The following is a 12,586-nucleotide window of genomic DNA, read 5'->3' on the forward strand; positions in this document are numbered from 1 at the left end:
GTTTGAGTTTTTATTATATAGCTAATGGGTCAGATAAAGTGAAGAACTTAAAGCTTAAGATTGAATAACAACAATGTAAAAGACACCTGTTTTTCTAATTCGTTTTAGGCCTCCAAAATGGTTGGGCCGTCAATACTTGAACCATCTTTACCAACATAACACAAATCCTAACTAACCTCTGCTAGTCGTCACATTCGTCTTCGAGTTCTCCTCCGTAGTCTGTTTCAAATGATCCACCAACTATTTTCCATTATTTTTCACACTTTCTTTCACATTCTCCCCAGTCTCCATCAACTTGCCAGTTGCACTTTTAACGCCTTGCAGCAACTGTCCGGTTCTAACTAACCTGAAAACCCAACCCAAAGCCGACAGTCCCAACATTGCTAACACGCCCGCAGCCCCGATCCCGGCCAAAGCAGCTACGGTCACAAATCCAGCACCTAGCAAAAGAGGACTGAAGATGCCAAGTAAAGGTGAGGCGACTACGAGTAGACTCATTGTTGCTATGAAGAACAAACTCATCAAGAACAAAAGCGGTCCTCCGATTGTTACTCCGACGACGGTTGCAATCACCATCGTCTTCATGCTTATTTGCTGGTGGTGGTGATGTTGCATGGTTGACTGATATTGGGTTGACATGATTGGTTTTTCTTTCTTAATTTGTTATTATTATAATATTTGGTTTTGTGATAGGATGGATAAGATTGAACGTTGATATATATATATATATATTGGAATTTGAATTTAGATCATGTGAAGTTGGTCGAGTTGGAATGGTGAGTGTAGACACGTGGCAGGATTTAGAAGAGGTGTATGCATGAAAATGGACAGATGGCAAGTGGTTATTACACTTGTGGAGCATACAAAGTCGGTTTCGAGATCATTCGTCGTCTATGGATAAAACAAATACGTTGGCGTTTTCTTTTTTATGGTTTTTTGTGTATAATAATATATTTGACAAGATTTGGTATTATAGTTGGTAGCGATTTGTATATCTCATTTTGTTAAGAGATGTTGGTCACTCGTTCTATAATCACTTTTACATATAGTGGTTTAAATCTTTGTTAATACAAATTTCATGGGATTTTGTGGTAAAAAAGATATATTTAAAAAAATCACTCTTATTTTAAGTATATTTAGTTATGGAATATAGTAATCATTCGACCAAAATATAATTGAGTAAAAATAACTTGTTTTAGAAAACAATAGGTTCACCCGATATATCTTTTTATAATGGCTAGTGGTGATGGTCAACTGGTCGTGGCGGTGAAGTGGCTAGTGGTGATGGTTCTGGAGTGGTAGTGGTTGAGTATTGGTGGGCACGCCGGTCACAAAGTGGTGGTGGAGTGGTGAGAGTATGCATTAATGGAGGTGGCAGTAACAACGACGTTGGTGGTTGCTGGTGGTATTGAACAAGACCACGTAGAAGGTGGGGTCGTCATCAATGGAAACCCATTTGTACATTGGTTTATATGTATACAATTTTATAGTTGCTGTCCGTTATTGAATTATCTTGAGATAACACATATATATGAAACTATATGCTTTTTATTATTGTTCAAACCAACTCATTTCCTAAAGAAGGGCCATGATAGTCACATCTAGATAGAATGCATTTCTTATTAATCTGTCATTTTGTAATGCCCGCAATTTTGAAGGCACGATGGGGACATTCATGCGGGAATAGGTCCCAACCTCTTCTTTTAAACATACAAGAAGTCACAAATTGATTACATTAAGTTTTTATATCATAACCATCATGTTAACCTACCCATGATGTTATTATTACCTAATCAATGAAATTTTCATAGTCAACAAGTTACAGTGATATATTCTTGTTTCTGTTTACCTACTCATGGTGATACGCGCTCAAATTCACTTACTCAAGCTTGGTGATTCCAGTTTATAACCACCTACTCACGATGATACACGATAAAATTCATGTGGACAGTAGGGCTTTCATACTTCACACTTTGGATGTGTTATGGTTATTAAAGAATATTCTTTAATAACCAATACAATACAATCTCCTAATTATGATAACACTATAATACTAAAACTCTAATAATATATTCTAGAATATTCTTTAATAATGGTGAGGTGTAACGTGAAATGTGGTGGTGTGGCAAGGTGAAGATAATTTATTGGTTGGTTTATATATCAATTGAAAATTAAAAAATACTGTAATAATAATAAGTAGTGAAAGGCCCCTCTAGCATGCGAGAATCCTCACGGGTGTGCTCTTTGCCCCCCCCCCCCCTGGTGTGGCGGTGTTTCATGCCTTAGGGTTCGATGTGGCAGGGTGGTTGCTCAATTGTTGTTTGTACAAAGAAAAATGTCCATGTGGCTTCAACAAGCTCCACCAGTGTTTTCGTCCATGTTTCGTCATTGTGGTTGTGGGCACCTAGGCATTAGGGGATTTATGAATTTTCTTAATGACCAAGTAAGATTATTAGATTTCTTGTTAGCAAAGTCGTGTTAGTATAAATATATGTCACCAACTTAATAAGAGAGATTTTAATCAAGGTTTTTAAGTTGTATATCATTTATTAAAACGTTAGGTATCCATTTATTTTTGTCGTGTATTTTCAATTGTGTTATATCGATTTTGGACATGAAAGGGCTTATGGGGCACTCACATTAGCTACATAGGCCCATAGCGCATGACCTTAGCCCTTAGTTTAGAAGCATGAATATTATAAAAACCCGTTTCGTTGATAGTCGAAATTAGAATTTGAATTGCCTTTATCAAAAAATATGTTAAAAGTAAAATTGTGATTTATACCTTTAAATTCTTTCAATCAATGAATTCAGAATTTTGATAGATTATTTGAAGGCGGGGCTTTCTTAATGCAATTTTATGAACAAAACTTCTAAACAAATAATATCGATCTCAATTATTGAAGTTTAAGAGAAAAATTATATAAAACAAACTTAAAAACCAGCGAAAAATTTAACATCCAAACAAAATTTTCATTTTATATAATACTAAAAGGTATATAAAACACTAGTCGGGATGGGGGTCGGGGATTGGTGCCAATTAGATCAAAACGTTTCTTTCTCTCTCTTTTCTTTTTAGCAGCAAATATATATTTTTATTCTTGAAACTTTGAAATGTATGTTCGACAAATGTTTCCCTTTCAGAATTCGAACCCCCGATCTCACCCAAGAAAAAACAATTTGGAAAAACCCCATGATCACCCCATCAGAGTTGTGATGGTAACTAGGAAATATTCTACGTAGTACCGCAGCAAGTACTAGAGATGTAAATATAAACAAACTGAAAACCAAAAAGAAAAATTTATTATATTCTTAATTACTTATATATTTTTAATTACTTATCTAACAAGAAAAAAAAGTAAAAAAAAAACAGTGCACAAGATGAAAAGATTGACTGATTAGATAACTTGTTAGACCATCCATGATCCATCGTAGAAGGTTCCATGGCTCCTCGTAAACGTTGGCTCACCTTGCACGGGCTTCGCTCTTTTAACAGCCAAAACCGGCTCCAAAGATGCACCATGTCATCCTTTCACTCATAAACTCGTAGTTAAACATTTTTGCACAATTATACCCGTCACACCCTCATTAATCACGTGGATATAATTTTGATTTATGGAATTATTCAAAGCGAGTCCTGAATTTGAAAAAACACAATTGCTTGAAATGAGATAATAAATTTGAGAGAATCATTTAAAAGAAAAAGGTTGAGCTAGAAGCTAAAGTGAGTAAGTGGATAGATTCTTGACAACAACCAATGAGCAAGCTTTGAAGTTACGATTCGAAGTGTTACGAAAAAACTATAGTACTTCAAGATCCTAGTGCTGACTATGAGATTTTTTTTAGTTTTTATAATTGTTGACAACTTTACTTCATTACATTGTTAGGACGCACGCTAAATTACGATATATATATATATATATCATTTAAATTTATATTATAACTAGTGTTTTACCCGTATCGTTGCGTCGGACAGGTCAGTAAAACTCGGGTGGTGGTTTAACTCGAGATTTGAGTCGGTAAATTGACGTAAATTCGGTCGATTTCGGTTACGTGTATTATTGTACCGAAACTAAAATCAAAATAGTCGACGTTTATTTAGTCGGTAAATCCGGACGTTGGTAAAACCAAACGTTGTTGATCTGGGCATTGAGGCGGTAACTCGACACGAATTCGGTTGATTTCTGTTACACTCGTTACGGTAAAGGAACTAAAAAGAACAGAAAAAAAATAAAAATTGAGGTGGGCCAATGGGTTGGCGTCGATCGGTAAACTCGGGCGTTGGTAAAACAGAGCATTGAGGTGTGAATCTACACAGTTTCGGTTGGTTTCCTTCACGTTTGTTACCGCACAAAATTAAAACAAACATAAAAAACTCAAAATTAATGTTCGGTCGGCTTCCGTTATGTTCATTATGGTACAATAACTAATAAAAAACATTAAAAAAACTTCAAATGCCAATGAGCAATACGGTGCCGCAAAGTAGCCCAATCGGGACTTGATGTCACCAAAGTCCTTAACTATTATATAGTAATAATTATGTTGGTGTAGTTGAGATATTATTGCATGTCAATAAACATTTTAGTTCAAACAATGAGCAACATAGCTGCATTTGCTTGTAAAAAAAATTTGCATATTTGTTGTAACTAAAATCATAAAAAGTGTTGCATTTTATGTAAAAAAATGTTGCATTTTTGTGTTAAAAATGTTGCATTAGCATGTCAAAATGTTGCATTCTAAAAAAGTTGCCATTTGAATACTAAATGTAACAATTCGAAAAAGGTTAGCATTATCTGCAACTTCAGCTAAAAAGGTTGGATTAGGCCTAATAGAAGCTTTATAAGACCTAATGCACTTTATAGGGGTTGCATTACCCTCATTTTCTTCTAACATAAACATAATGTCCTCAGTGCCAACCTAGCGAAACCAAGCAAGAGCTTTAGCTCACGCTTAATTAAGCCCTCAAATCCAAAAAATCATTAACTATAGATATTTTATATAATAGGTAGATTAAGTATAACGTTATGTGCTAGTCTAATGGTAAACTTTTGTGTTGCCTAGCTATAAATCATGAGTTCAAAACTGGTCTTAAGGATTTTTTTTTAACTTTCTATTCACAATTGTGATGAAAGGGTACAAAATCTTATTTCAATTTATACTTTCAAAATCATTAAGCCGATCCTACCTGTCCTCTGTCATTTTCATCCACTCTTCTAAAAACACCTTAAAAGAGTCAAAGTTACACATACCTAATAATAAGACAAAATGGCAAAACAGGTCCTTTATGTTTTCATGGTTTTTCAATATTCGTCATTTGGAAAACTTAATGACTGAAATCGTATTCTGTGTTTCCAAAGTGTTGCACGTTACGTCATTTTCCACTAACCCAGTTAGAATTTTTCGTTAACTATGATCACATGACCTGCACGTGAGGGTAAATACGTAATTTCATGTTCCAGCTCATTTCCCCCCTTTTATAACCCTCCCCCGTCTTTTTCCTCATTCAATTAGAAATTAGGGTTACGAGCCGTTATCAAATTGGGGAAATTGGGAAGCCGTAATCGATTTGTGAATGATGGTGTTCAGTGAATGTGGTAAAGAAGCCGTGATTAAAACCTCTTGGACGGATTAAAACCCAGGTCTTCGGTTCTATTCATGCCCTGTCCAGGTACAAATTTCCATTTCTCTTCTTGAATTAGGGTTCTGTGAATGTGCTTAACAAGAGTAATTATATGTTTTTGCCTGAAATTAGGGTTCAAATTGCAAATTTATTGGATGGTTTAACCATAAAAAGTGTCAAAGGTGCATGGACATTATACCTGGTCTGCTCAGAGCTAAGAACAGTCTTTAGGAAGCTAATAATAGTCTTAAAGAAGCTAAGAACAAGCTTGAGGAAGCAAACAAGAATCTGGGATACAAAGCAAGCAAAATGAAAATGATGTTGACTGCTAGTTGGATATGTTTCATAATCTATGTGCTTTTGTTCTAGATGAATGTAGCTTTTGTTTAGGTTAATAAGGTGTTTATGTTGTCTTGTAGTGTTGACTGTTGTTGTTGTTGACTTATGACACCTTCCTAATGTAAGTTTTCAAGGTTGATGTAATATGTTTTCAAATCATGTTTCATATCCACTATGCATGTTAGTTTGTGTAGTTTGATTGCCCTTATTGGTAGCGAAAATATGTGTTTTTGTTGTTTTCAAGTTTCAATTGACTACACTAATGTGCATTAGAAACCAATTGTTAAGTTTGACTACACATTTGCATTTGACAATGAGTTTGTGTATGCAGAAACCAAATGTGCATTGCACTAGGCATATGTTGACTTCATTAACCAATGTTGACTGCACTAGACATATGTTGACTACAAATAACCAATTTTGACTGCACTAGACATATGTTGAATGCAATACAAAGTCAAAACATCAACCAAATTCATTACCTCAATCAGTCAACCAAAGAGATTACATAAACCATTCAAATAAAGTCATTACATCAACCATTCAACCACGGTCATTACATATCCAAATTCAAAACACCAAATTAGCATCCTAAAGTCATTAATCCAAGTTCAAAACACCAAATTACCAACATCCAAACATACATTAACACATACATAACTAAAATATATTCCAAAAGACAAATCATTCTTACATCCTGCCCAATCTTCCAGAATACCAATCATCTTGCCTGCTTGCATGTCCTTATGTTGTGTCTAGTGGAGCCACACTTTGAACAAGCTCCTTTGGTTTCTTTCTTTGACAACTTACCACATTGAGTCAAGTCCTCTAACTCAAATGTTGACCTCTTCCTAGCCTTCTTTGGTCTACCAACTTGTTTGTTATGTTTGGGATGAGTAAGAGGTGTAGGAACTTGAGACTTTGGCCATAAGGGCTTGCCATTGATTGGATTGATCTTGAAAGAACAAACTTGTGTCCATGTGTCCATTCTATGCACTGGATGAACCCAGCTTTCTACTGCACCAACCTTTTCACCATTAAGAGCCTCATACCAAATTGCTGCCACCACATGTTCACAAGGAATACCTAGGTTGCATATATTAAATAGTTCAAACAATTGCATAATTTAAACACTACCCAACTAATTACATAATAAAATACAATAATTGCATACCTTTCAGCTCCCACCTTCTGCATGTACATGTCCTCTTAACCAAATTAACAACTCTTTGCTTACCTGGTCTGCCACTAACCTGATATAGATCTCCACCATTCCACTGAACAGTATAATGTGCTGCATTTGTCCTGATTTTTTACAACTCAATGGTTGCAGTGGGTGTAAGCTACCCTTCACTCTTGTCTATAACCTCCAAAACATTCACTATCCTTCTCATTAAGTATTCCCTTATGTACTCAAGTGCTGATATGATTGGCATGTCTCTGCCTTTCACAATCTTACCATTAAAAACCTCACACATGTTATTAATCAACATATCAGACACTGCCCTCCCTATGAACAAATCAAAGAAGTTGACACATTAAAGATGACAGTTAACACATGACACAGAGCTAAAGATGACAGTTGACACATTAAAGAGAAAAAGTACATACCAGAGAAGTGTGACGTAGACCAGTGTTTAGGATGAATGTTGGAAACCACAAATGTGCATCCTGGTTGAATGCTTTCAACTCATCCATTGTTGTCTCAAATTTAGGAATGGTTGTTGCATAAGCACACTTATATAGAAGATCTTTGTACAGCTTCCCTCTGAAACTTGCTTTAAAGTTCTCATGAATATTCCTAACACAGAATCTGTGCTCAGCACATGGAAACAAATTTTCAATAGCAGGAAGAAGGCCCTGTTCAAGAAAGTTACAACTTAAATCCAGATCTAGTGCAGTGTACAAGAAAGTTATAACTTAAAAACAAACATAAACTAAAGAACATACCTTTTGCTTGTCATTCATGAAAGTGAAACATGAGTTTGGACCCAAATCCTGATCATCTCCTAAGTTTTCTAGGAACCAAGTCCAAGAGCTGAGATTTTCTGTCTCTACAACTGCAAAAGAAACCGGGTAGATTCCATTATTTTGGTCAACTCCAACTGCAGATAAAATTTGACGTGGGAATGGTCCTTTCATGAATGCACCATCTAGACCCAGTAGATCCATCCCTATTGCCTTAAACCCCTTGCTTTAAAGCACCAAAACAAACATAGATCCTTTTGAACCTTCTAGTTGGTAGATTTGTGTCTGTGTCCTCCCCAACCTGAATTTTTACAGTGGTACCTGGATTTTGTTTTTTTAATTCAAGCACATAATCCCTAAGCATACCATACTCTGTTGTGTAATCCCCTTGTATGACAAACTGCAAATTTTTCTTACTTTTTCAGACACTCATCACAACTTGACTCAAATTTTCGGGACGAAAATTCTTTCAACATGGGAATGATGTGACACTCGTCAATTTCAGGTTAACTCCGTTAACTTAAACTCCGTCAATTCAAACTTAAGATCACTTGATCTATAACGCACATCTCATTACATTTAAACTAGGGTTTTAAATGACGCTTGACAATTACTACATGTGTAGTCTTTCGGAATTGCACCGAAACGCAAACGAGTTGACGCAAACCATTGGTGAATAAACGAAAAACAACCAAACAATAATTATGTGATACTTATGTGTTAGGCTTATGTGTTATTTGATAATATCAATTAAAACACTAACTCAAGATGCAAACAAGTTACTTTAGGCTAGAAAAGTAATACTTAAAAGTTGAGGGACCTATGTGTAACATATTATTATTAATAATAAACAAAACCCTAACTCTCTTTCTCCCTCCCTCACACCGATCGGCCCCCCTCCCCCTTGGCTCCCTTGGCTGCCGTCAATCATACGCACACATACACACAAGATTTTTCAAGTTTGGTTGAAGATTAAGGTGCTAGGAAGGTATAAACAACTATCCTATGTATTTTACATGTTTAATTTTGATCTTTAATGGGTTAATATAAAACCCTAAGTCACAAAAATTGATGAATAAGATGAACTAGGGTTGATTTATGCTAGATGATGATTGATTATGTGTTGGTTATTGATATTGATGATCATATGTGATTTTGAACAGTGAAAGATTGTTGAATCATTGATTGTTTGTAAACCCTATAGGGTTACTACTGATTTTTATGGTTAATTATGTTTATTGCATGTTTGGAGATATGTCGTATGCTTAGGATGCATGTTAGACGATTGTTTGTGCTTGCTAAGTTTTGACAGCAGAGATTGTTAAACTTGAACGACATGTAACTTGTTAAATATAAAACCAAACTGAGCTATTTATGAGCCTAAAAGGTAGTACTCTAAGTCTAGTTTCCAGAAAACCCAACCACGCCTAATTTGGAGGTGTTTTGGTTGTTCAAACGATTTAAATGTGATTAAAGGTCAAAACTGGTACTGGACAGATTGTAAGTTATGTTTAGACAACTGTAACTAAATGTTAATGTAGAAATTGGTGAAGGTTGTTAACACTACAAGGTGCTATGTTGAGTCTAGTTTCTATGAAGTCCAAAATTGTAATTTTTGGACGAGTAAAAGTTAACTTTTATTATTTTACAAAACGGAAGTGCAAATCTGAATTGTGAGACCTGCTGTTAGATTGTTTTGTAATTATCATATCTCATGAAATACAAGACCAAATGGGTTGGTTCCACTTCTGAAAGTTAACTTGTTGAGTTAAGAACCTAACCCAATTGGTCTTGCATTAGTTGGATTTTTCATTTAACGGAAATAACAAATAACATTCTGTTGCGCATGATTTTGACTGCTGTGAGTTTGCTGTAATGTTTTGATCATTGTGAGAAATCTATGTGGAATAAAAATACAATAAAATATGTTCTGGAAACCTAACTCATGTATTCTTTTGTGACGATTTTTGGTGAATTAATTGAGATTCTATGATCTGTTGAATAGAGTAATCTTTCAAGTAGAATTCTGTTTTGATGAAACTAGCTGCTGAACTTTGTGAAAATACATGAAACGTGCTTATTGCTAGATAATTGTTATGTTTTGACCAAATTGCCCTTGCGGGGAATAATTGCTAGAAATGTACACTATTAATACTTGACACGTAAATAGTTGTTCACACATGTAACGTATCACAAATGCGTTTTGTTAAGTCACACACGATTCACAAACGAAACACGAAACGTATCTTGTGCATAGGTATTACGTGCCGAGTCTAGAGACTCGATAATAGTTCCAACACTTAGAAAATCTCCTTGTTGTTTTAGAACGCTAGTGAGGGTTTTCTGCGACGCGCATCACTTGGGTGACTTGTTTTTGGAATTCTTCGCAAACAGTGAGTTTCACGTTCCCCTTTTAACTCTTTTAAACGCTTTTCACTTGGGGGAGAATACATACTCCGGAACACTTTTAGATTTTGTTATTTATTATATATCACTTGTAAAGGCTAAGTGGCAAACGAAACAACTGAAGTCCTTCACACTTCGAACCGTTTAGTATTGGATACTAGCGAGTCACTGTTGAGTAGTAATACTGGGTTTGACAAACCCCACCCAACGCTAAGCTCGACTGGAGGTCGAGTGGGTGTAATTTTGGCTAACACATTACCATGGTCGGGATAGACCTGGTGGCAAGGCACATGATAAACAGTCAGCTTCGGTGTCGAACATTTAGTAATACTTGCTTTATAGGCTAGCTACCTATAGATATATAATTGATTTAACACTATCTGGTAACGCAAAACGCAAAACGCAACGCTTTATTTTATATAAACTTGTGAACTCACCAACCCCGTGTTGACACTTTTAGTATGTTATTCTCAGGTAGCCGAGGCGGGCGCGCGGTATAGGATCATGCATTACTATGAATGCTTTTGTTTATGCAAACTTGTTTTTAAACTTTATCATTAATTGGGTTTTTAAGTCGTCCTGCGTGACGCAACACTTGGCTTATGGATTTTACGCTTCCGCACTTATTTACACTTAAATGTTTTCGTGGTTTGAAAACTTTACTTATGGTTTGATTATAACTAATGATTCCGATCTTGTTAGTTCACACCCTCTGAAGGTAAAACTCCGTTAGTGGATTTTGAGGGTGTGACACCTTGCACCATTTTCTTGGCTTTAGCCCTAGCCCTGTATGCTTTTAATCTGGAAATTCCTAGTTCATATTTTCTTTGAAATTGCTCTTGCACAGACTTGACAGGTATTTCAGGGTTGGAGTGAACTTGATCTAGCAGTTGATATGATAAAAAGGTGGATGTGCATGCACTAACTTTCCTTGTTTGAAGGCATTTATGCTCACTATTCAATCTGCTCAACACCCAAGATTCAACACCTTTTGGTTTCGAAACTAACATTGACCAGGGACATTGAAATTTGTCTGGGTCTGTCTTTTTTCCCCTACCACCAACATTAATAGGGCCCTTACTCTTACCTACCCCAACCTTTTGTTTCCCTTTTTCTAAAGAACCCCATTCACTTCTCAATCTTTTCCCAACACGTCCTTTGGCTTTTGGTTGACTGTTAATATGTACTCCATGATCATCAATATCAAAATCTGGTAAAGAACCACCACATTGTACCCTTAATCTGACTTTATCATCCTTTGCAAAAAACATCTTCCTCCTACTTTCAACTGAATGTCTTTTTACCAACAACTTCACCTCTTGCTTGGTCCCAAACTCTTGCCCTATAAAAAAGTTGACTCTAGATTCCTTATCCTTATTTTTATTTGCCCTTCTAATAGTATGCAAGTGGTGTTTTCTAATACTAGTCTCATTCTCATCAGATTCTGACCCACTAAGTATTTTGTCATTGTCTAAAATTTCATCTTGTATATCTATATCTTTAGGGTCAAGGCTATTCTCTTTCACTTCTAAGTCAACATTATTAGTGTACTCCCTCATATCAACTTCAGGATCATCAGTAAGTTTGCACTCATCACCTTTAAAATCATTATCACTATCAGTCTCACCCTTATGCACAACCTTTGTTTTCACATTGAAGTCACAGTCACTATCACTATCATCCTCACATAAATTACCTTTAAAGTCACTATCATATTCACCCTCACTATCAGTCTCAACCCCACCCTCACTATAACTATCAACCTCACTCTGTAGCACAACATCCTCATCTTCACCCTTTTGCCCAATATCACCATCTAGCCCACCATCACCTTCTGGCCGAACAAGCTGTGGCCCAATATCTGCATCAACATCTAGCCCAACATCTGCACTAACATCTAGCCCAACATCTGCACTAACATTGACCTCTGGCCAAACAAACTGTGGCCCAACATCTACATCAGCAGCTAGCCCACAATCACCCTCTGGCTCAGTATCAACATCTAGCCCAACAACCTGTTGCCCAACATCTACATCAACATCTAGTCCACTATCACCTTCTACCCTACAATCAACGTCTAGCCTATCATCACCCTTTAACCCAACATCCACCTCTAGTCCAACACCACTTGACTGCCCAAAATCAATTGACCTCCCAACACCACTTGACTGCATAACAGGGACAATAGCATAAGGTTCAGGCTCATCAATTTCTTCAATAGACAATGATATGCCTATTTTTGGCTTAGGTGAA

General features: G+C 36.1%; 2 protein-coding genes across 2 annotated transcripts; both read right to left on the reverse strand.

The window, feature by feature from the left end:
* Window positions 1–240: 240 nt before the first annotated feature.
* On the reverse strand, window positions 241–639 carry LOC143621424 (oleosin 5-like). Its single transcript, XM_077092852.1, has one exon. It carries the CDS (start codon window positions 637–639, stop codon window positions 241–243), a length of 399 nt encoding a protein of 132 aa, XP_076948967.1.
* A 6,041-nt stretch (window positions 640–6,680) lies between these two features.
* On the reverse strand, window positions 6,681–7,927 carry LOC143621425 (uncharacterized). The gene is made up of 5 exons (XM_077092853.1): window positions 7,910–7,927; window positions 7,571–7,819; window positions 7,307–7,413; window positions 7,134–7,264; window positions 6,681–7,045 (listed from the first exon to the last, which is right to left on the reverse strand). Exons 1-5 carry the CDS (start codon window positions 7,925–7,927, stop codon window positions 6,681–6,683), a joined length of 870 nt encoding a protein of 289 aa, XP_076948968.1.
* Between the last annotated feature and the right edge of the window lie 4,659 nt (window positions 7,928–12,586).

This window comes from Bidens hawaiensis, unplaced genomic scaffold, assembly GCF_021521415.1.
Source record: "Bidens hawaiensis isolate Kalapana, Puna unplaced genomic scaffold, B.hawaiensis_p1.1 tig00002866_1, whole genome shotgun sequence".
NCBI classification, from domain to species: Eukaryota; Viridiplantae; Streptophyta; class Magnoliopsida; order Asterales; family Asteraceae; genus Bidens; species Bidens hawaiensis.

Bases quoted from the DNA above. Each gene is read 5' to 3' on its own strand.
- LOC143621424 (XM_077092852.1), bottom strand. From the start codon at position 639: ATGTCAACCCAATATCAGTCAACCATGCAACATCACCACCACCAGCAA.
- LOC143621425 (XM_077092853.1), bottom strand. The intron at 7,414-7,570 runs GTATGTACTTTT...TTTAATGGTAAG, and splicing joins GTCTACGTCACACTTCTCTG to ATTGTGAAAGGCAGAGACAT. The intron at 7,265-7,306 runs GTAGCTTACACC...GTAAAAAATCAG, and splicing joins GTTATAGACAAGAGTGAAGG to GACAAATGCAGCACATTATA.